This window comes from Polyergus mexicanus, unplaced genomic scaffold (genome assembly GCF_030449975.1).
Source record: "Polyergus mexicanus isolate NDT 795.1 unplaced genomic scaffold, iyPolMexi1.0 SCAF_2, whole genome shotgun sequence".
NCBI lineage: Eukaryota > Metazoa > Arthropoda > Insecta > Hymenoptera > Formicidae > Polyergus > Polyergus mexicanus.
Genome location: NW_027223322.1, coordinates 5,065,673 through 5,087,877, shown reverse-complemented (window position 1 = coordinate 5,087,877; position 22,205 = coordinate 5,065,673). Strand labels below are relative to the sequence as shown.

The 22,205-nt window shown below is 35.2% G+C and overlaps 2 protein-coding genes and 5 non-coding genes across 12 annotated transcripts in view; 2 read left to right on the top strand and 5 right to left on the bottom strand.

The window, feature by feature from the left end:
• Positions 1-16,537, top strand: part of LOC138944693 (tyrosine-protein phosphatase non-receptor type 13) — a 79,346-nt gene extending 62,809 nt beyond the window's left edge. For 5 of the 6 annotated variants that reach the window (XM_070315575.1, XM_070315572.1, XM_070315571.1 and 2 more), the window contains 14 exons: positions 2,283-3,157; positions 3,759-4,139; positions 6,139-6,319; positions 8,493-8,591; positions 10,859-11,079; positions 11,151-11,289; positions 11,845-12,617; positions 12,767-12,858; positions 13,300-13,901; positions 14,048-14,294; positions 14,413-14,655; positions 14,888-15,068; positions 15,317-15,584; positions 16,458-16,537. In XM_070315575.1, the coding sequence (XP_070171676.1) occupies positions 2,283-3,157; positions 3,759-4,139; positions 6,139-6,319; positions 8,493-8,591; positions 10,859-11,079; positions 11,151-11,289; positions 11,845-12,617; positions 12,767-12,858; positions 13,300-13,901; positions 14,048-14,294; positions 14,413-14,655; positions 14,888-15,068; positions 15,317-15,584 (4,302 nt within the window). In that variant the 3' untranslated portion in view covers positions 16,458-16,537. The remainder of the gene's footprint in view (positions 1-2,282; positions 3,158-3,758; positions 4,140-6,138; positions 6,320-8,492; positions 8,592-10,858; positions 11,080-11,150; positions 11,290-11,844; positions 12,618-12,766; positions 12,859-13,299; positions 13,902-14,047; positions 14,295-14,412; positions 14,656-14,887; positions 15,069-15,316; positions 15,585-16,457) is intronic. The other variant, XM_070315577.1, reaches the window with a different exon arrangement.
• On the bottom strand, positions 6,653-6,724 carry Trnae-cuc (transfer RNA glutamic acid (anticodon CUC)). The gene has a single exon. It is a non-coding gene; the product is annotated as a tRNA-Glu (tRNA).
• Positions 6,889-6,960, bottom strand: Trnae-cuc (transfer RNA glutamic acid (anticodon CUC)). The gene has a single exon. It is a non-coding gene; the product is annotated as a tRNA-Glu (tRNA).
• On the bottom strand, positions 7,430-7,501 carry Trnae-uuc (transfer RNA glutamic acid (anticodon UUC)). The gene has a single exon. It is a non-coding gene; the product is annotated as a tRNA-Glu (tRNA).
• On the bottom strand, positions 7,935-8,006 carry Trnae-uuc (transfer RNA glutamic acid (anticodon UUC)). The gene has a single exon. It is a non-coding gene; the product is annotated as a tRNA-Glu (tRNA).
• Trnae-uuc (transfer RNA glutamic acid (anticodon UUC)) lies at positions 8,074-8,145 on the bottom strand. Its single transcript has one exon. It is a non-coding gene; the product is annotated as a tRNA-Glu (tRNA).
• LOC138941423 (synaptonemal complex protein 1) lies at positions 16,451-21,797 on the top strand. Its single transcript, XM_070311072.1, has 2 exons — positions 16,451-20,146; positions 20,446-21,797. Exons 1-2 carry the CDS (start codon positions 16,451-16,453, stop codon positions 20,539-20,541), a joined length of 3,792 nt encoding a protein of 1,263 aa, XP_070167173.1. The 3' UTR covers positions 20,542-21,797.
• The last annotated feature ends 408 nt before the right edge of the window (positions 21,798-22,205 follow it).

Below are 22,205 nucleotides of genomic sequence, written 5' to 3'. Positions count from 1 at the left end.
TAGCATTTAATTATTTTCCGATTGCCCGTTTAATCTACTCGTGTAATAAATAACATGAGATTAATATTAATTAAAACTCTCGCCCCTCTCTCTCTTTCTCTCTCTCTCTACCTTATTTGCTTACTGAAATTAAATCGTTATGTACATATTTTCCAGGTGCGATATCAACGTGACAATTTACGATATCACAATTTCGTTACGCACATCAAAGAATTTAATATGTATATGTAACATACACGAGCGATTTCTATCTGTTTATCGGATATCGTGGCATTTACAGGAATGCAAGTAACAAGATGAAATTTAATCGTGGACGATTCGCAACCCCTCCGCGTGCGATTAAATGATTTTGTTCGAAACAGCAAACATATTGAATATATAGGAAATACGCGTCATACAGACTTCTCCCGCGTGTAAATATTAGGACAAACAGATTGCGTGACAGAGAATACAGTCGCACGTTGCAATGCCGCTTGCATCGCGGGGATGCAGCACGACATTACGAGGAATAAATTCGCGGACCGGTTTGCGCACAATTCCGGGGATTTTCAGGGGATTTAGCACGGCCCGATGAGGCACGACGAGGGGCGATTCCGGCCGTGAAATTGCATACGAACGGTATGCATATCTATATAGCTATGATCATTTCGCCCGAGTTCGATGATTAACGGCTGGCAATCTCAAAAACGCTGTGGCGGTTATCGCGCGCGAAGAACGAAGCGGTTGTAATAAGTCGTTCGTCTTGAGCAGCGATAATTCTGCATCCGTAATTCCGGTAACTCCCGAAATTGATGAAATCTCGCCGATGAGCAGGGGCGGGTGAAAGGGCAAGGGCACGCGGCACGCGGCGTAAGACGGAACCGTAATTTCTATCGAGGATTCCTCGCCGGCCAATAAATTATCCCCCGCTCGCGGAGCACCTACTTTGCTTTGGCCGTATCTATATCCGCACAGATAAAGCAACCCCGATGGTTGAGCACGTCGCTGAGACGAGAACCGTACACTGACTTTGTAGTCGGTGGATGAAGATCCTAAACGTAAGCTGATAGTCACCGGAGCACCGTCTGCCGTTATTTGTTAAGAATAATAGTTTATGCGACTATTACTCTTGCCTTACATCTCAGTTACTTTTAAATCGCATTGTAATGGAACGGCGAATCAATGTCGCGTCGTGTCTGTTCGTTACCTTGATGTGGCGAGAAATTTACATCGGAGAAGAGTAAAACGCTGCATTAAATTCTCTGACCGATTACTTATTGTTTCACAATATTCGCTTGAATTCTATGTTAAATTTGTTTAATATTTCATCATACATTATTCAACGCCGCGATGACTGGAATTGATTCTAAATTAAACAATTTGCAGAGCTTATTCTTCTATCAATTTAAGAGAGAGTCCTAATTTTTATCAATTGTAAAAGCCGGAAAAAGACTCGTGGAATTATTCAACCTTTTGGAAACAACAGTGAACTACGAAACTATATGTGTATCGATCAATGGAAGTTAATTATGACTACCTGAGTTACGAGCAATAATATCACAATAAATAAAAAGATGACATTTTGATCGATCGTTCAAATACGACTCTTCATATTTTTGTCAACAATTATTATTTTGTCAACAGTTATTGTTAAAAGTTCTGCGGAAGAAAAATATTTTTTATTATTCTTTCTTAAGATTCTTAATCGTATTGAATTTATCACCACTGGGATAGAGAATAAAGCGTTAATAAGTAGTGGCACTTCCTCAGTTCGCCGGATCTATAGAATTCCAACTAAAGCCATTGTTCCTTTAAGCTAATAATTCGTCTACTGTGCGATGCGAAAGTTTCAAAACTAGATAATCGGCTCGCTGAGTAGTACGATAAACGCATCGGCGAAGTCATATTATGTCCACGATGATTATTATAAACTTGTATGGACGTTTAACTGATATATATCGTATATCATCTATGTCAGATAAGCATATATGTATAGACATATATATCAAATATATATATATATTTCGCGTCAATCAAATAATTTTATCTCCAAGTCGCAAATTAATTTTTCTCGTTTCAATTATTGATATAAAAATAGTACACTTTTGTTTTTGATTCATTCTCCTAATTATATATATATTATAAAATATGTCATAGTTTACGATATTAATCATCGTATATATATATATATATATATATATATATATATATGGAAGAATTTTGTGTGTCCGTATCAGATATCGAAAAACCACCCACGCTATCAATATATGATTTAACAATGTATCATGTTCTCTGCTTTGCAGGTAATATCCGAATATTGTCGGACGCGTCTACAAGCAAGACCCTTTACACATATAGTGATGGAGATGTATCGAGAAGTTGTGAGATCGCCGCAATACGTCGCGCGAAAGCGAGCGACCTATTATCAGTTGAACGTTCTTTGTCCTACACGAAACATCGTCGATTCATCGAATCACGAGAAAATCTATGGCCATCATCATCGGCAACGGCAGCAGGATCACGTTCAACTGCCATCTTTTCAACATCAGCTTCATGTCGGACAACATTTATTGGATCATCTGACTGTTCAGCAACGGCGGCAGCAGCAACAACAACAACAGCAAGATCACGCTCAATTTTCGATCAATCAATTTCGCTCGCTTCAACAGCAACAAAATTACACCCAGCACTCGCAGGATCATCGTCACAATCATCACCATCACTATTACACGAAGGGAACGCATTTCCGGACGCAATCGCGCAATTCCCTGTCGCATCCTAATCTATCAAGCTTATGCGGCTCGCAGCAACAGCATGGGGAAGTTATCGCTATGAATGCCTGTAGAACACAGTTTCAATCACAAGTGGACATCCAAAGCGGTAGTCGATCGATAGGACCGGCGACGACTCATCATCAACGTCGGATTCATCATCACTCGAGAACGTATTCGCAGCCGGTTTACACGCTGCCTCAGCACACCAGAAGCAGCGGCAATCTACCGATGACAACCAACGCGACAGCCGACAGTAATCCTGACAAAAATATTTACAACGACCCGATATATGCCCTGCCGGTTAAGCCTTTCCTGAGCTCCCAGGATGTGCGGGTCAATGGACTAATGGCGAAAGCGATTCGTCGCAACGACGATATTCACGATGGATCATCATCGATAAGCAGGTACGCGCAAGACATTGGTCTCTGCTTGCCCATTTCTAAATAAGCAAATCGATCATATATATGTAGTATATTGTAGTCTAGTATAATATAATGCAATATTATATATATATATTTTTTTTTATTTGTTATATAATTTATGTAATCTATAGTTCTCTTTATGTTCATTATAACTTTTATGCGCGATATTAAATACAGTTTTAAAATAAAAACATTTCATTTGTATTTGTTTTACTGTAAGCAATAGTTGAATCGATTTGTAATAAATCCTACAATAGCTTTTTATGTCAAAAATATTTTCAAAAATATTATATTCAAACGGAAATGCGTTAATATCTCACAAATTTAAAACCAAATGTCCAGATCCTAATTAACTTTATCTTAGATATCAATTAAATAAATGAACAACTTTTATTTTAATATAATATATATAATATAATATATATAAATATAATTATAGTATATTAATTATTAATAAAATTTTTATTTCTGATATTAAATATAATTTTACTAAAAGTAAAAAGATCAAATGAATTACTATCATTCAATTAATTCTATTCTGCGCAATGTCCTTTTATCATTTCGAAATATTAAAAACGAACAGGCATCCTTCAACCACCGGTCGCTCCCAGCCCGACGTAATCTCGCAACCGAATGAACGCCTTCACGAGGATATTTACGAACGCACACCTACGAGAAAAATGATTCTGCAAAGACAACATTCGAATCCGCAATTGCCTAATAGAACGCAAGTTGATGATGATTTCAAGCGATTGTCACAACCAAGCATCGCGACGATCGAACCTCGATGCGTCGCGCAAAAGGAAGAACAAATTATTCGACAACAAAATCCAGTGCCTTCCATGAGGCTCAGGGGAATCCAAGGACCCCCAAAACCACCCCGAATTATCACCACTTTAAGAAGGGCTGCTCTTTCCGACTCGGAATGTAATAGCCAGACAGAACCGCCGGCGAAACCTCCCAGGTAATTTTTTCGATTTGTTTGTATTTACGTAATCAATTATCTACGCGTAAATTCACTGTAGGCTATTAAATCACTAAATTACGATAAAAGAAAGAAGAAAGTGAATCATTTTCTAAAGACTTAAGGTAACGAATTACGCCGTTATTCATTATAACAAGGAAATGTGCATTCCTGTAGCAATTTATATTTTCTGAGTCGCTACAAGTCGTTCATTTTCTATTCGAATAAAATTTTAATCAATAATTAATTTTGTTCAAAGCGAGGAGAATAAAAAAAAAAGAAAAAAAGCGTTTCTAATATTTTCATTCCCTTAATTAAATATCCTTTTATATATTTCGTAACAATATATTTCTCTCCAAATAAAAAAGTAGAGAGAAAAATCAGCTGTCGCGAGGTTTCAAAGCTCTCTCGAAGCAACACTCATATATGGCAGTGTCGTGCGAGGGCGAGCGGATTCGCAATATTGTATAACATCAAATTACGAGACGAAGAATCTGAAAATTTATACCTATTCCTCCCAAAATTTGTACTTTCCTTGCGGGAATTTCATGAATCTTGCGACGAGAGCAGACATTAAATTAGAGCACAAGGGGAACGTTAAACAGTTCCGAGATGTTCACGTGCGACCCGCATTATTAAGTTTTGCCTCCCAGTCATATGTTCGTGTTAATAAACGCTTTCGATAGTACCGGGTTTGTTCTCGCAGAGAAGCGTGGGTCCTCCTTTAACGCAAACATCAGTGATTGCGAAGTGTACAGAATATGTTCGAAACGCGTGAAATCAACTGGATAATGCAGCCAGTTGCAAGGTAATGCATGCTGGTCGACCATTCCGCCTCCACGTTAGCCGTAGAAAGGTCGAAACGTGACGCGTGACGGCGAACCTTTGACCTTCACGAAAATTGCCAAGTACTTGATTTTACGATGATATTTAGTCCAGCAGAAATAAAAGAAAAAAGTCCATGTAGTTAGCCGGTAAATTAATATCAATTGTTATATCTAGAAATTAAATCGTAATCAATGGTTAAATTAAAATTGCCTTTGTCACTCTAACGGCGGTAAAATTATCATTGAAACGATTTTCAGCGTGAATTCAATTCCGCAAATATCAGTAGAATATAAATATTACTTGACACTATCAGCATTCAAATATTGCTCAAAACGATCTTTTTATTGATGCCATTTAACTATGAAAAATCAGTTTAATAATAAATGTATTTTTTGCCAAATATTGAGCTTTTTCTCAAAGTAACATTTAATTTTTTAAATTTTCATTAATAATTAATCGATTAGTCGATTAATAACTCATATTGCCCTGTAAAATTTTAAAGTATTAATTTAACTTGTTCATCTTTTAAAAATGTAGACGAGTGCAATTGCATTTCTTTGCATTTTTTCATGTCAACCATACATTAACCATATTACTTTCTCTCAAGGGCATTATATCCTTAACGCATCGTAAAAATTGATTCGATCTCGGAAGAATCCGTGACTCTCTTTTTCATATCTCGTTCTCTTCATGTCAAATTAATATGAACGGTAAAAGATGGAGAGGAGAGAAGAACAGATAAAGAAAGAGAGATGAAACAAGAAGGCACTTAGCGATGACTGCTCTAAAAAAGCATCCGGAGTCTACCCTAGTTAAACTTTAATTAAACTCGGCGCGAGAGTTAACATCACTGCATATAGCAGATCGCGTTCCACGTCTCTGCGAAATTTTGCTATAAGCGTTTCGGTCCGTTGTATAATTAAGTATATCGCGTACATCTGTTATGCCGATTGAAAACTTCTACTTGACTCGATCCATATTAATCACGTGGTCACAGAGAAAACAAACTGCGAGTTCAGCCTTTTCAATATCAGCTTATCAACAACCGCAATCAACATTGACCTTACACATATTGTACTACGTTTTTTTCTATAATTTATATGTTTTTATATATAATAAAAAAATTGAACTGTTAATAATTTGGGGAAACTGTGAAAAAATATTGTTTCAGAATTATGATGAAAAACGGACCAAGAGCTCGGCGGGGAAAAGCAGTGCAAAGGGCACCATCGCGCCTGTATAGAACGGTTGGCGGACCCATGAGATGTTTCAATAAAGCGCAATGTGTAGGTCCTGAATTTGTCGTTCGTGCTAATCAGCCCTCAAAAACATTGTGCGTGGGTCAAATCAAGGTATGAAAATAAAAGCAAATAATCAGGAACAGGACGTTAGATGATTTGAAACTTCCACTTGTTTTGATATATATATATATACACGCACATACATTTTTATTTTTCATTTTTAATTTCTGATTTGTCATAAAATTATCAAAATTACACAAAAATGATTATACAAAACATTTTTAGTAAAAATGTTCAAATCTCCTGCGTCCTATTCACTTTCTATATAATCACACTGTCATTTTCAAAAAACAAACTACTTAAAAAATAAAAGAATTTCGATAATTAACAAAGTAACTTTCTTACAAATGTAAAATTTTACTAAAGCTGCAAACAAAAAATAATTTCCGGTACCGGGAATCGAACCCGAGCCTCCTGGGTGAGAGCCAGGTATCCTAGCCACTAGACCATACCGGATGTTGTCTTTGTATCATATATCATCGCCTTCATCCGATTTTGATCATTCATTTAATTAATTAAACGTCAAATAAATATGATATATCAATATAAAGAAAGAAAAGAGAGAATACAGAAATAGGATATGTTCAAATATTTGCAAAAATATAAATTTGCAAAAGATATTCCGGTACCGGGAATCGAACCCGAGCCTCCTGGGTGAGAGCCAGGTATCCTAGCCACTAGACCATACCGGATAATGATGGTGGCTGTGATAGAAATCATGATGACATGTCAAATAGGAATAATATATAATATTTTTTATTAAAAAATATATTAAATATATTATATTACTCTAAAATAAAAGAGAGAATATCTCTTTAGTAATTAACATATTCTATCATTTAATATTTAAATCGTTCAGAAATAAACAATAATTTATATATAATAAAAAATTAAATTTTGATAAAAAAAATTAAATTTCGATAAAAATAAACATACAAAAAATTTACAGTTGTAAATGATAAATCATCTTATATGTATATATTTTTTATATAATATTAAGTTTTTGAATATCTATAAAAAAATTAATTTCGATAATTCGGAAATACTGATCAAATAAATTAACTAACACATATTAGATAAATTAACTAACAAATGTTATTATTAATATAAAAAATACATATTGTGTATGTATATATAAAAATATTTATAACAAAAAAAAGATTCCGGTACCGGGAATCGAACCCGAGCCTCCTGGGTGAAAGCCAGGTATCCTAGCCACTAGACCATACCGGATTGAATACGAGGAGGCTAAAATTCCAATATCAAGAATATTTGTTGATAAATTTAACTTTAATATAAAATATTATATAAATTGTTTATAATATATGGTACACATTAAATTTAAAAAAAAAATGATAGCCAATACGATGTAAATATTATTACTGCATAAAATAAAATATCAAAAAAAGTATCATTTTTATTAAAAATATATGTTCAAATTTTTGGTATGATAAAAAAATTTTGCAAATTATATCTACCATATTTTGATTTATTATTGCAATTAGTTCTTACATAAAAAAAGTATCAAAACTTTTGACAAAATTTTTTTAATGTGTTGCTTTTTTAGTTTTATTATTATGCTCTTGCAAAATAATTTTAATTTAGATGATAATAAATTTATTTTTCTTATCGTCTTTACCAAGTTTAAAACATAGAAAAAAAAAATTTCCGGTACCGGGAATCGAACCCGAGCCTCCTGGGTGAAAGCCAGGTATCCTAGCCACTAGACCATACCGGATTACAATAACGAGTAGCCCTAAACATACACTTGTATTTATCTACCGGATAAATTGGAACCAAAAAGATTCCGGTACCGGGAATCGAACCCGAGCCTCCTGGGTGAAAGCCAGGTATCCTAGCCACTAGACCATACCGGATCACGGTATCATGATCAATCCTTGATGTATACACATGCTGATCAATATATTTCGAAATATATATTTGAAATTGTTGTATATTATTAGTTAAAATAAAATTTATAATTTATATCATATATAAAGTGCACGAATAGATAGATAAGTAGAAAAAAATATATCAATCAATGTAATCTCTAAAATTAATAATTTTATGCCAAAGAGACTGACATTTCTTTTGATACAAGAAATAAATAAATAGCTAGGTATATCAATATAAAACTGCACAAAAAAAAACGAAAAGAAATAAAATGAAAAGAATAAAAATGAAATAATACAATAATGATAAATTAATAACTCATTCGGTGTAGGCGGGCAGTTCTGGCCGGATAGTCGTAATAATGCTGACAGGACAACGCGTAGAGGTAACATGCGATCCTCAAAAGGTCACCGCTGGAGATTTATTTCAGGTAAGCTTTGAAAATAAATCAAATTATTTGCAAATATTTAATTTCTTTCCGATGATAATTATTAAATTCTGACGGAAATAATGCACATTTAAAATTTAATTTTTTTTTTTTTTTTATACATCAGAATTATGATCTTTCCATAAAAATTATTAATTAAAAGTTTATCTAGGAAGGAAATATTTTCTAAAATTTAAAATTCGACTGTCGCGTGTGTCGTGTATCACGTTCTTAAGGAAATTGATTAAAATTCGATCAAAATTGCAAGCTATCGAGAATTCGCGACGGAGAGTGTCCGTCACCGATAAGGAGCTTAATTTACCGACCAATTACATCTTAGTTAATAAATTAAAGCCATTTTATCAGAAGAAATATTTTCCCATATGATCAGTACTGATGTTGAATTTGATAATATCGTAAGATAACAGAAAATAGAAATGTCATAAAACAGCATTAATAAATGATAAGAAAAAGATTATCATTAAGGATAAAAATCAAACGCATCAATCATTATTTTTCATTTGTAACATTGTGATCATTATTCAATTGTTGATAAACATTCACAGTACATTTATTTATCTGCGAATTAGTATGCGCGTGTGTGTAACATGTCACTAATAATAATTATTTTCGTTATCAATTTGTACGTAACATGTTAATTTGAAAATGATAAAGAAATATTATAAAATATATATTGTATAATTCGCCAATGTAATAAACATTTTTAATAAATTAGTAAAATTAATTAAAATATGACAAATGGTCCTCATTCGACGATTTTTTTCTTTGAATATATTATTCTGTTTTATCACGTAAAACTTTTTCGCTTCGTAAAAGTCTTCTCTGAAACTATTTCTCTCAGGATACTAATAAATTGTATCATCTGTAAGTGGTATATGTATGTGTATGAAATATGTATGATGTTTGGAGACCCTTTCGCCTATAATTTAAAAATTATATGCTTTTATTTACTGCGCGTTCAGAAAAATGTATTCTACTTCCGCGTGAAAAGAATCCTTTAAAAAATGTTTGTCCGCTAGTTCTCGAACGGAATTGATTCCATCATAATACTCGCATGGTAGTGGCCTCTCAAAACCACGTCTGGGCCGCGAAAGCCAAGACGTGCCTGATTGTTTACGAGACCACAAATTCCGGCGTGAACTCGCGAGAAGTTCTGGCGAGCTGCCAAACCTAATCATTATATACGACACATCCACAAACCACGAGTTATATGATCTCAACAATGATTATATATATATATCGCAATTTTTTCCTTCTTGTTTCATAAAAATCTATTCGTTTTAATATTTACGTCCAACATTATAGATATTTTACTTATAATACTAATGTATTGTAATATAATGAAGGAATTGCAGGAGTTAGCATATTATTATAAATTATTTATAAAAATATTAATTAAAACAAATTATACACCAACTAAAATCGTTATAATAATTGAAAATAAAAATTTATTTATTCATGTGTGATATGTTAACAGCAGCGACCTTTAAAATTTTAGAGAAGCGTATATATATATAAAAAGCTTGTAGAACCTTTGTTTGCGAAGATGTTAAAGTAGAAGGCACGAGAAAGACAAGTGTCCGTCTTAAATTCACTTTCTTTTCGTCCTATATATCTACCACTTAATTGAAGCTTTCGAACGTGACCGGAGTATTTTGGCGTGCAATTTTTAATAGGTGGTCGATTTATGGGGCGACGCTCGAGAGAGAGAATTCACCGCCAACTTCCCAATTAGATTACTTTTGCAAATTCGTGCCAATAGAAAATTATCTCTGCGGTGAAAATATAGGTATCGTGCGTCGTGCTACGATAAACTTTTAGAGCAATTAAATGCAACCGCGCTCTCTGCGTTTAATTGCTGTCTCACATCATAAATTCCGTGAGAAATCATAGTTTATGAACGTTATCTCAGCTTTCTATCTCGCATATTTTATTTTTATCGCATAAATAAAATATGCGATAAATATCGAACAGAATATATCAATAAAAATTAAAAGATTTCAAGTGAAAGTATAATGTTCATGTAAGTTTATGTATTCGGCTTTAATAGAAATTATTATGTCGCGTATCGAGACGTAAATAAATGCAACATTACGTCAAGAAATTAAACTATCCGGTATGATTATAATACATTTATCTGCTGTATTAATCAAGACGAGTCTATTAAACTCACGTGTATATTAATCGTTTCCAATTTCCAGACACGAACATCTAATATTGCTTTACACGTTATACGCAAATCCTTTCAGGCCATTGTCCAAGCGGAGAGTCTAGACGAGAATTTCACCCTGGGACTGGCTGTGCTACTAGCCGGGGATTTCGCGATATTACCGCCCGATACGAAATTAAATAAAGTCGCACCACCGGGATGGTTAAGCAGCGGCAAGAGCAAAAGTCTCCTGGGTCTACCGACGAGTTTCATGCTGTACCTGCGGCTTCGATTTTTCCTGCCATCCCTTCGTGGTATCAGGTTCGTTCTCAAATGGTCCCCAACAATAATATTACTGCATCTCGATTACAACTAACTTATCACTTTCACAGGAGCTGGATATCGAAGCATCTGCTATATCTACAAATAAGGCGATGTATATTAGAGCAGCAGTTAGTCTGCCCCTATTCCGAATTAATCAATCTGACAGGCCTTGCACTTCAAGCCGAATTCGGAAACTACAACGTCAATGTGAGTTAAAGAGAGAATTACACGATACACGCTATTCTTGAGATGAAATTATCGTCAACGATACGGAATGATGAAATGTTCGCGAATAATAATTAAACTTTAAATAATAAGAATTAAACAAAATAAGAAACTGTATCATCGTATCGAACACATGTGCAACTTTTTACGAAAATTTTACATCCTATTGTTTAAAACAATTAACTTTTATAACTATAAGATCTCGGATGTTTTATAAAAATCCGTGCGTGCAAATGCAAATTCAAAAAAACTTGTAATTTAATGATTTCAATATCGAAGAATTTCTAAATTTGAGATTACTAACATTTAAATAAAAAAGAATATTTTTTTAATTTTTAATATAAATTCTATAGCTATTATATATAGAAAAAAAAAGAAATAAAAAATTCAGCTATTAATAATAAAACGTTTCAGAGATGCTTTATCTAAGGAAATAATATCAGAAACGTTCTTTTGACCCGTGAGCAATAAACAATAATTTTGATCAAATTCGCGGACAATTTCTCTGTTTTATCGGAATTATTTTACGTTCGACAGGAGCACGGCTGTGGGCATTATTTCCTCCTCGAGCATTACGTGCCGGAGTCCTTGATATTGAGCGCAGACCGGCATCAATCGCAGCCCTGCGTCGACGCCAATACACTTCGGACGCAGCTACACCGGGCTCATCGCGATCGCCGTGGCTTAGACTCGAACAAGGCCGAGGAGATGTTCATAACTCACGCACAGTCTCTGCCGGATTACGGCTCACACTACTACATCGCTACGATAGACTCGAAGGAGCTCGAGAAGCTAATGGCACAGCAGAGGAAAGGGAAGAGGACCGTGTCCGATAACCGCGACGTCGTGTCGTCGCTCGACGACGCGGAAAACGCTTATCGTCAGAAGAAGTCTGCAGAACAGGAAGCCTGTTCTGTTTACGACAACACCGGGGTCCCGCGATTAGGCTCTCGCGAGAAAGCATCGATGATTCCTTATACGGACGAGCACGCGAAAAGCGCGAGATTGTACCACGGCAAAATGTGCAATAATAAGAACAATAATAACGATATTATCATTAATAGCATTAACGGAAATAACAATAAGAATAAGACCGGCAAGAGGAAAGCAGAGAGCAACGTGTGGCTAGCGATACACGCTCAAGGCTTGAAGCTATTGGAACGAGGAGGAGAGCCGAGGGAGAGAACGGAACTGGCTCACTTTCAGTGGCGAGATGTGCAAACGTTGAGTTACAGCAAAAGTTGCCTGGTAGTGTATAGTAAATTGAACGGGAAACGATGCAAGTTCAAGCTACGGATGGATCATCGAAAGTAAGTTAGCCCGTCGCGATTTGAGTAGTACGAAACGTCAGCGAAGGCGAAAATGTCTATCGAATATACCTATATCATCATGCATTGTTATCCATTGCCATTTGCAGTAACGACCTATATAAAGTGTATGTTATCTCTCTATTTTCCAGAAGTTACTTCGCCTTTAAGCTAACTTCCCTGCATCATCAGTTCTTCCTAAGGCTTCGTTCGGAGCTTACATCGCTCCAAGGTCTCGCGAAAGGTATATATATATATATGTATATACACGTTCCTTTCTAACGATTAAATTTGCTGAAATGGAATTAGAATCTGAACTTTTACAAAAGTTACATAGTAGTTTCAATTAGTTAATTTATAACATTTTGTCGAAAGAATTTTATTTTCCTCTCCTATAAAAATCTTTTCGGAAAATAAATATTCGAGAAAATGAAACTCGATATTATAATCATATTGATAAATCAACGAAAAAGTTAAATACAAAAATATAATTTTAATACTTTAAATAATGCTACTAATATTTCTCAAATTGTGTTTTATTCTTATTAAATTTCCTATAATGTTAATGAAGAAAAATAATTAATGTGAAAAAATAATATTTAATAAATGTTTTATAAATTTTTTATAAAGTGTTATTTTTTTTTCGAAACATCCGAATATAAAATCAATCTTCGTCATTTTGCAGATTTTGGAGTACCCCTGACAACGGAAACCAAACCATCGCCATTGAAAGTCAAGATCAATGACGGTAAAACTAAAATAGCGATTGCGAACACAATCAAGGTGCAAAAGAAGATGAACTATCCGATGCAATTGGAGGAGTATCAAAATAAGGAGAACGAAAATCCTCAGAAGGACAATAACGTGGTGGCAACGAAAGACATCGGTCGTGAACCCGGCTTTTATTCGTCCGAAGAAGATGCTCTTTACGCGCAAGTAAACGTGCGACTGGAGCCAGAAGGTCAATCACGAGACACAGAAGAGGAATCGGAAAGAGGTTTAACGACGCCAAACGAGATTTTGTTGGAACCTAAATCAAACTTACTGGAAACAAAATCGAAGGACAATAAACTCTACGGTTCCCCTCGTATAGACAGCGAGACTGAAACCGAATGCACATATTCACTCCCCAAAACAATACCGAATAACATCGATCAGTTGGATAAACCTAACAATCCTGAAGAATTATACGCCGCTATTAATAAGGTGCGTCTATCGGGAAAGAGCGAGTTTCCTGTTCCGGACGAAGTTTGGAATGTATCAGATGTAAGAAAGACACTGCAAAAGGTAGTGCTTCAATATATATTATACAAATCATTCATTATTTTATTTTTCAAATATCCAAACGTATCGTTTAAAAGTTTTCGGTTTTGAATCGCAACTTTTGAAATGTTAATCATACCTCTCTACTTAACGATATTTTATTATTCTAGATGAAGACATCTAGTTTACCGAATTACGGCGCGCCAAAACAGTCGGGTGGTTTTCGTACACCCAGCTTACCACGTCGATTGGGCGTGAAAATGGGAACACGAGCGATCTACAGCAGCTTGTTGCAGAAAGATATCGCGCTTACCGACGACACGGAATCGCTATCGCTAAAATCCGATACCGAATCGTCCATTCAATCAATATCGGCGCGATCCACCGAATCACCCATGCCGGAAGCATATGTGCTAAGTAAATAATTATTGTTTAATTATATTTTATATATATGTAAAGTATATTTATAATTTTTATATATGTCTATACAAGAAATAAAATATTTTGCTTAATTCCGTTTTATGTTCCCCGACAGATGCCGATATACGAACCGACGATGAAACTTTTCGAGTTCCGGAAGACGAATCAATGTCGGTATCTTTAATGGCTCGTTTAGAAGAGCTGTCGTTTGCCGAGGAACGAGTTTTACACACGATCAAATTGGAACGCGGCCACGGTGGCAGCATAGGTTTGCAAGTGATGGAAGGTAACGGCGGCATTTATGTTCAGGCGGTCTCTGTTGGCGGATCAGCTGATATGGCCGGGAACGTCAACAAAGGTTCGTAAGAGAGTAAAATATTTACCCTGCTTTAATGCAGAAATAACTAACAGTCGAGATTGTAATCCAAATACTAACAAATAGATAAATAAAAATATAGAGAAGTAAAAAAAGCAAATATATATATATATATATATATATATATAGATGCATTAATAAATAAATTAAAAAATATAAAAATAAAATATAAATATATAAAAATAAATGCCTTTGATCAAATTTTTTGTGATAGGTGACCGGATCGTAGCGATAAACGGTCAGAATCTGCTCAACCTTCGATACGAGGACGCTCTGAAGATGCTGCAGAGCTCATCTGAAACAGTCGAGTTGGTTCTCTCGCAACCCGCTAACCGAAAGAATATAGAATCGAGAGATGATCAGGACCAGGGTTCTATAGAGAACCATTACTTACAGTGAGTATTCTTTAACGCTAGTACAATAGATTTAAAAATTTACTAAGACGATGAAAGATGTTTTGCAAAAACGAATTTACCTACATCAAGTATTAGTAAATGAGTTTATAATGCACCGTTTTATATATCAATCTGGTGCATATAAACGATTAATTTGCCGGATGAAATAATTCTTATATTGCACCGTGAAAATAAGAATTTTTCTCTATTCGCAAAATTAACCCTTCCGATCTTCCCTTCGTCCGCAGTGACATCAAATTCGACGTGTCATCAGAGGCGGAAACGTCCAGTATAATGAACAAATGGATCGTTCAGAAAACTACGGATGTAGCGTCAGTGCAGAACACCTCGAGCGCGTATAGTAGTGCCGCATCCAGCGCGATGGGCAATCATAATAATGCGATCAGCCTATATATGACTGATTTCGTTGACAACAACGCGCTAAAATCTGCCAGTATGCTGCTGTCTATAGAAGATTTCGACGTCAGTAGAACAAGCCGTCAAGTTTTTATTTAGGTAAACAATTTAATCCGTATCCATATAATTTTTTCGACGACTTATTACATTTCGAATTATTACTGATAAAACGTTTCGAAAAATTTTATTTCCTAAAAGACTGTTACCCCTATATTACACTGCGCGCGATCGTATCGAACAGTTGACGTCACTCGTCACAGATAATCGAATTGCCATCATCCATTTAGTAGGCGAAGCCCCGCATAAAGTTGTTAAAGTACTCCGTTCGTAGCGCTTACTATTCTTTCCTTGAATAAAAATATTAAACAGAGTCACGATATCGTATATTTCAAAGAGAAAACAATTTTGCTTTATATATTTTCCAAGTACTAAAATAATTTCATAAATTACGTTGCTCATATCTCCCTTAAATCAACGTCTGAATAGACTAAAGTTCAAATTGGATGTAGCATATTTTTTTTTTTTTTTAATGATCTATTTATAATATTTTATACAATAAAAATATTTTCCTAATAATATCACGCAATGTTTCTTCAATTCTATATTTAATGCAATTACATTTAGGATAAAATTAAAGCTTGATATATAAGTATTGCTATTGATTATATAGAAAGAAGGGGGCGCCTACCATGTCATTGCTAAGGAATCATCTTCAGTACGTCTCGAATAGTCTGACATTATAGTTACTCTCTCGCGCTCGCGTTTTAATTAAATAATTCGTCCGTAAAATATATATTTATATCTTCGTTCGTGTTATGCATAACTGTAAGAATCGCAACATAAACATAATATATCAATTTTAAACATTTTATTATAATCTATATTTTCCTAAAAGAGTCATTAAGAATCACTTGTTTCTATCAAAACCAAACAATCTATTTCTAAAATTCCAAATCTCTTTTTTCATGGTAGATAAGGGAAATTCAACTGATCCACCCGTGCCACCGCGACGAACAAAACGTAAGAACAAACCTGCGCTGATCGCGTCATCGATAACGAGAAGCGATGCAACAAAAACGACAAACGACGATACGGGATCTCGGCAAAAACGTCCGCTGCAGCCGCTCCTGTCAGAAAAATGTCAATGGAACGAATCTCGATCTGCCGCCGAAAATCGTGACCCGCAATGCGATGTCGCGGCGAGTTATTCAAAAGCCGAACGATTCCGTCGCGAAAACTGCAACGATGACATCGCCACGAATATGATTGAAACAAACTCTCCGCGATCGCGAGACAACGATACGATATTCGCGAGAGAAATTCCATCGAGAATCGACAAAGCAAACGACGACCTAGTTCCGGCAAAGTCGGCCGCTTTGAAATCGCCACTTCTGCCTTTCCCCGACATCGCGTTACCTAAGCGAAGAACACTTGACAAATATCCACCTCTTTTTTTCACGCTACATGATTTCGAAGATGTAATGTGCGCCGCGTCTCCGTGGGACGGAGATAAAAGCGCGCCTTCAACGACCCTCGAGGAAAAATCGTCGACAGCGCAAATATTGGATGACAAAGATGATATCTCTTTTCGCGTGACGACGACGAATCTTCCATTCGAAAAGTGCCTAGATAGATGGAGAGACCCTTTCGATAATGATGAGTTCATAGAGAAACTCGATTACTACCGACTAGACAATAACAAGAATAAAAGCGATCGGACAAAAATTAAAAAATCTAGTTTTGACAGTTCTGATAATGATTATCGTACAAGCACAAAAGTACGATTTGTAATCGACTCGTCTCCTTCCAAACGCTACAGTAATATAAAAATCGATGTGCCGTGTGATAATTTACAAAGTTGCGAATCCGTTTTTGACGATGAAAAATCTAGCAAACAAAGTATCGCTTCTTTCATAAAATTATCTGAAATTCGAGAGGAATTTACGAACGTAAAAGATCGTGGCGATAATTTGCAAGATAAATTATGCGCTTCGAGTGCCGAGAAACGAAATGCAGCGCCGAGAGAACACGATCCTTTTACGATAACCGACACAAACAAAGTTGATATGAAATTAAAGACAATTCCACAAACTCATTATGATAATATTAACGACGAGAAAATTCGTAAAGAGGATTCTAATTTCATATCGTGGAACGAGCATGTCAGCAATGAAAATCTCAGAATCGGAGATGAAAATATGGCAAGTACAATAACGAAGGAAATTATCATGAACGATGAATACGCGGTAATACATCAAAGTAAGATATTAGATGCTTCTTCAGAAATCGCAGACAACGTTTCTTGCTTTACAAATAAAAGCTTAGAAGCAGTTTGCAATAATGAAAAAGCAAACTCGGCAAAAATAACTCAGAAAAGTACGCATCGAGAAGAAGAAATATCTTTGAATAAAACTGGTGATGATATCAAGGAGAAGTACATTGTCGAAAGCGAGAAAACTTTCGTCAATGAATCACTCTTAAGTTTTTTAAATAACCACAATGACGATAAATCGAGCGTTCTTACTAATAACTTTACAAACGGATCGTTCCGAATCGAAGACACTCGACGATTGTCGACGAAAGAGCATAAAGAAAAAAGCGATTTTGTGGATTCTAAATATAATCGCGAAGAAGCTTCGTCATCGAAAGAGATTCTCGCGAGAAGCGTTCCCGTGAAGATCAGACGAAATTCTTTTTTGGAGACTATGTTGTCTGATGATTCAATAGATACCTCCATAAATTGTGCAATTTCTACTAAAACTATAGTATCTTCTATGAGCATGAATAAAGAATTAAGCATATCGAATGAATCAGCAAATAAAATTCGAGAATCGGATATCACGAAAAAAAATGAAGACGTGTGTAATTTCTATAACAAAACGACGAAAGTAGACACGAACAACCAAGAAGACTCCAAAAAGGCGGAAAAAGAAATTGTCAAAGTTTCAAGCACTGACATAAAATCATTGCGATCAGAGAATAAAAAGAATAAAAACGCCTGTGACGTAAAGAATGACGTCTTGAACGAGTTGCTCTACAACTTTAGTAACATAAAGTTAAAAATAGTGAGTCCCGAAAATAAAAAATCAGCAGTGAAGATTGACGGTGACAAAAATATCGCCCACCCAATCGCGATAGATAATGGAATTTCTAAAGAGAAAGAGAGAGCATCCAAATGGCTTGAGAAATCTGAAAACGAAGTTTGCGATATTTCTATAAGCACCAAGATTACTGGCATAAATAATAGCATGACAATCGATAAGAAAATTGCAAAGGAAAACCTCACGGAAATAAATATCGAAAAAAGACTTCAAGATCTCGAAAGTAGCACTTATAATTTAACGATTGGTGAAAAAATCATAAAGAATAAAAATAATGAAGTAACAAAGTTTAACGAATCCTGTAATATCAAAAATAAAACTGTGAATGATCGATCTATAGAAAAGACGATTAACGAAAATATTTCGAATATCAGAGCGGAAGAGATCTGCGTGAAGACGAGAGTCGAGGAAACATCCGAAGGAATAAAAAGTGCTGATGAAGTTAAACAAGAATCTAAAAAATTGCGAGACATACGCGTGCCCAAGACGATACTTAAGAAAAATAGCGCCAAGTGCGAGCAGCAGCAGATGAGTACGTTTCAAAAAAGAATTCCCATCGGAGCGCCCGCAATCATGAATAAAATTTTCGATAGCAGAGAATTCGAGGCAATCGCAGTTGCGTCACGCAGTCTGGAAAATGAAAGGGAATACGAGATAAATTCGAAACAGACTCATAGTCACAGCAAAGAAAAGACTGATGAAGTAATTACGATCAGTGAGGCCGATGATGATCAAAGGAGAGTCGCGAATCGATCGATGTTAGCATTATTAGACGATACAATGGATAGCGACGATAAATGTGCCATAGTTAGGAAAACTACTTCCATAATCCCTTGTAATAATAATGACAATAACAAAGCCGTAACTCCCGTAGTTAGCATAAGTAACGACCAATCATCCCGCGACGATATTGTAACGATAACCCCGGGTAAAGTTAGGAGCTTCGTTAAGTATTACGAGATTCGGGGCGACGCGACGACCGTCGAGAGACATTCTAAAAGTAAAGATAAAGAGAAAGTAATTAAGCGTAAGTTCGCGAAAAGCCAAACGCCACCCGTTGCCGCGAGGAACTCGCAGCCGGAAGTAATAATGGAAGGAAAGGAAAGAAAAGGCGGAAGCGGAAACGTTAAATCAAACAATATACTCGATACGTCGTTTAATAAAAATCAATTTTCGACGTTCGCCACGAAGGTCCCCAAAGCTTTTACCGACAATTCAATCTGTAAAACAACGAAAGAGGAATCGAAGGTGACGAAAGAGTACGAAAAGAGCGACTCGCACGTGATTGACAAGGAGCCACTCGCTAAAACTGGCGCGAAAAAGTCGGTACAGTTCCTGGGCGGTTTCACTGTGATAAACTCGGGAACTTTCGACGAGGATGAATCCACAGAGATCGTTACTGACAACGACGCAAACACATTGAGAAAGAGGCAAGCCCCCGGAATACCGCCGTCGCGGGATTCCGATGGTTGCCAGGAACTTATTCGCGAGATCAAGAAATCGGAGAAACTACCGGATGCGGAAAAAAGTTCCTTTCAGCGACGGGAGGCCGTTGCTCAAGTTAGTAAAATAATATTTTAATTAAATTATTCAATATAAAATTTATCTGATAATAATAATATTACATCTCATTTCCAAGACATTGTTTGTATAATTTTTTTACAAATATTTTACATATTCCACGATTCTCTCTCTTTTCATTTGTGAAATCTTGGACATTTGTAATTAAACGCAATATTTTTTTTCGCTATTTTTGTTAAACGTCAAATTAAAATTTTGAAATGTGAATTCATTCTGATCCAACGAAAAATCAGCTCGTATATATTATATATTTGAAGAATAAATTTCTCTTTTTTCAGATACACGCTGTAACCAGTCACGGAAAAAATTCAGGTATTAATTGCTTCGTTTCAAAACCAAAAACCCCGCAGCTAATATTTTACTGTACTGTATAGGTAACACGTAGTCTTTTATGAGCCGTTGCTCCGAGTCTCCAAAAAATTATATCGCGTGTCGATACGAATCCCTGCGTTTTGATTTCTGCCATCAATCGAAGAATAGATTTTTACAATGCTATGCAATACCTGCTAAAGAATAATTACGTTTGTTAATGCACACTATGAAAATCTTGGGTATGTTTGAATTCAGATGTTATTTCGAAGCCGAAGTCTTTTTATTCTTCATGTTAACTCGCCGCAAAATTAAATTAATTTAATATAAAAAAATATGTAAATCACATTTTTGAAATAAATTAAATGTTTGACACGTGACAACTTTATTTGTATAATATTCTGTTGTAAAGATATCTTCGGTTAGAATAAAATTTTAATCAAAATGATTCTGAGATAAGATAAATAGATTTACTTTAAAGTAAAATTATAGTTTCGGTTTATCCGTTGAAATTATTCATTCGGCTGGACTCTACGCGCTACGTGTCTTGATAAACAAGATACGCCACGTGCAAAATTCAGTTCCAATAAGCCGATTGCGCGCGTCCTGATAAAAGCGACAAGTGGATTTGCAATGACCAAATTTTCCGTGTGTTCCGAAAGGATTCGCGGTGAATCGTCCAGCAAACAGACTCTTGCTGCTCGATCCCAAGTGGTTTAACTGCACAGCGCGGTCTAGTTATTCCGTGAACAAATTCCGTCGATTTATGGAGGAAGAGAATAGTTTTTTTTTTTTTTTTTTTTTTTCTGCGCCAGGCAATTGTTCGGTTTGTGAACCGTAAAATACTCTAATTTACTGACTTCCTCTCAGTCAATATTACACATTTTTCTCTTTTCGATTTAACTTTTTAAATTGGGATATAAATTACTCTTCTAGTATATGTACAATTGGCAAAAAAATATCTATAAATGTTAAACTTTAATTAATTTCAGGATCGTACAAATTATAAATAACTATATTCATATTAAATATTTATGACTTTTTTCACGATATGTAAAAAACGAATTTCATCTTACATATGAACATGTTCAAGATAAAACTGTGAGCATGTATTATTTTAAAATTCACAAATGAAGCCACTATTGTATAGAGGAAGAGCGTACGCAAGTTGTAAAAATCCGCGTCGCGTAGATCTATTCTTCTGTTGGAAGCTTCGTGTTTTGTCATTGTTTATGTGAATACTTTAGATGAGAAGGCAGCTTGTAGCTCTGTTATTGTCGAGATCTTTCTTGCGAGTTTTTCGACGACACGGCGTATCGGGAAAATCACCGCCATAATTTACATAGATAGAATAGCGGCGAAATATACTTGTTACACCGTTTATATTGCGGGTATATGTTCGTTTAGGACTGGCTCAGAACTATTGTATATTTTTAGCCTCTGCACCTCTGATTAGATTTAATATATTATATATTACGAACACATGCTGCAAAAAATATTCTTTATTGATACCGATTTGACGTGTGACAAGCTATATACTTCTTTTTAAATCATTTAATTATTATAATTTCTAGAAAATGGACTTTAAGTAACGTGCAATTTCGTAACCCAAATGCAAAATAAAGAAAAATATAGAGAAACGCGCAATTAAATATTGTTTGCAATAACGGATATTGTTATTTCATTTATTTACGATATATAAAATTATTATTTCATTTATTTACGATAC

What these genes read in the sequence shown, in the direction of transcription:
- LOC138941423 (XM_070311072.1), top strand. Translation starts at nt 16,451, where the DNA reads ATGGTAGATAAGGGAAATTCAACTGATCCACCCGTGCCACCGCGACGA. An exon ending in GACGGGAGGCCGTTGCTCAA is followed by an intron (nt 20,147 to 20,445) that starts GTTAGTAAAATA and finishes CTCTTTTTTCAG; the next exon opens with ATACACGCTGTAACCAGTCA.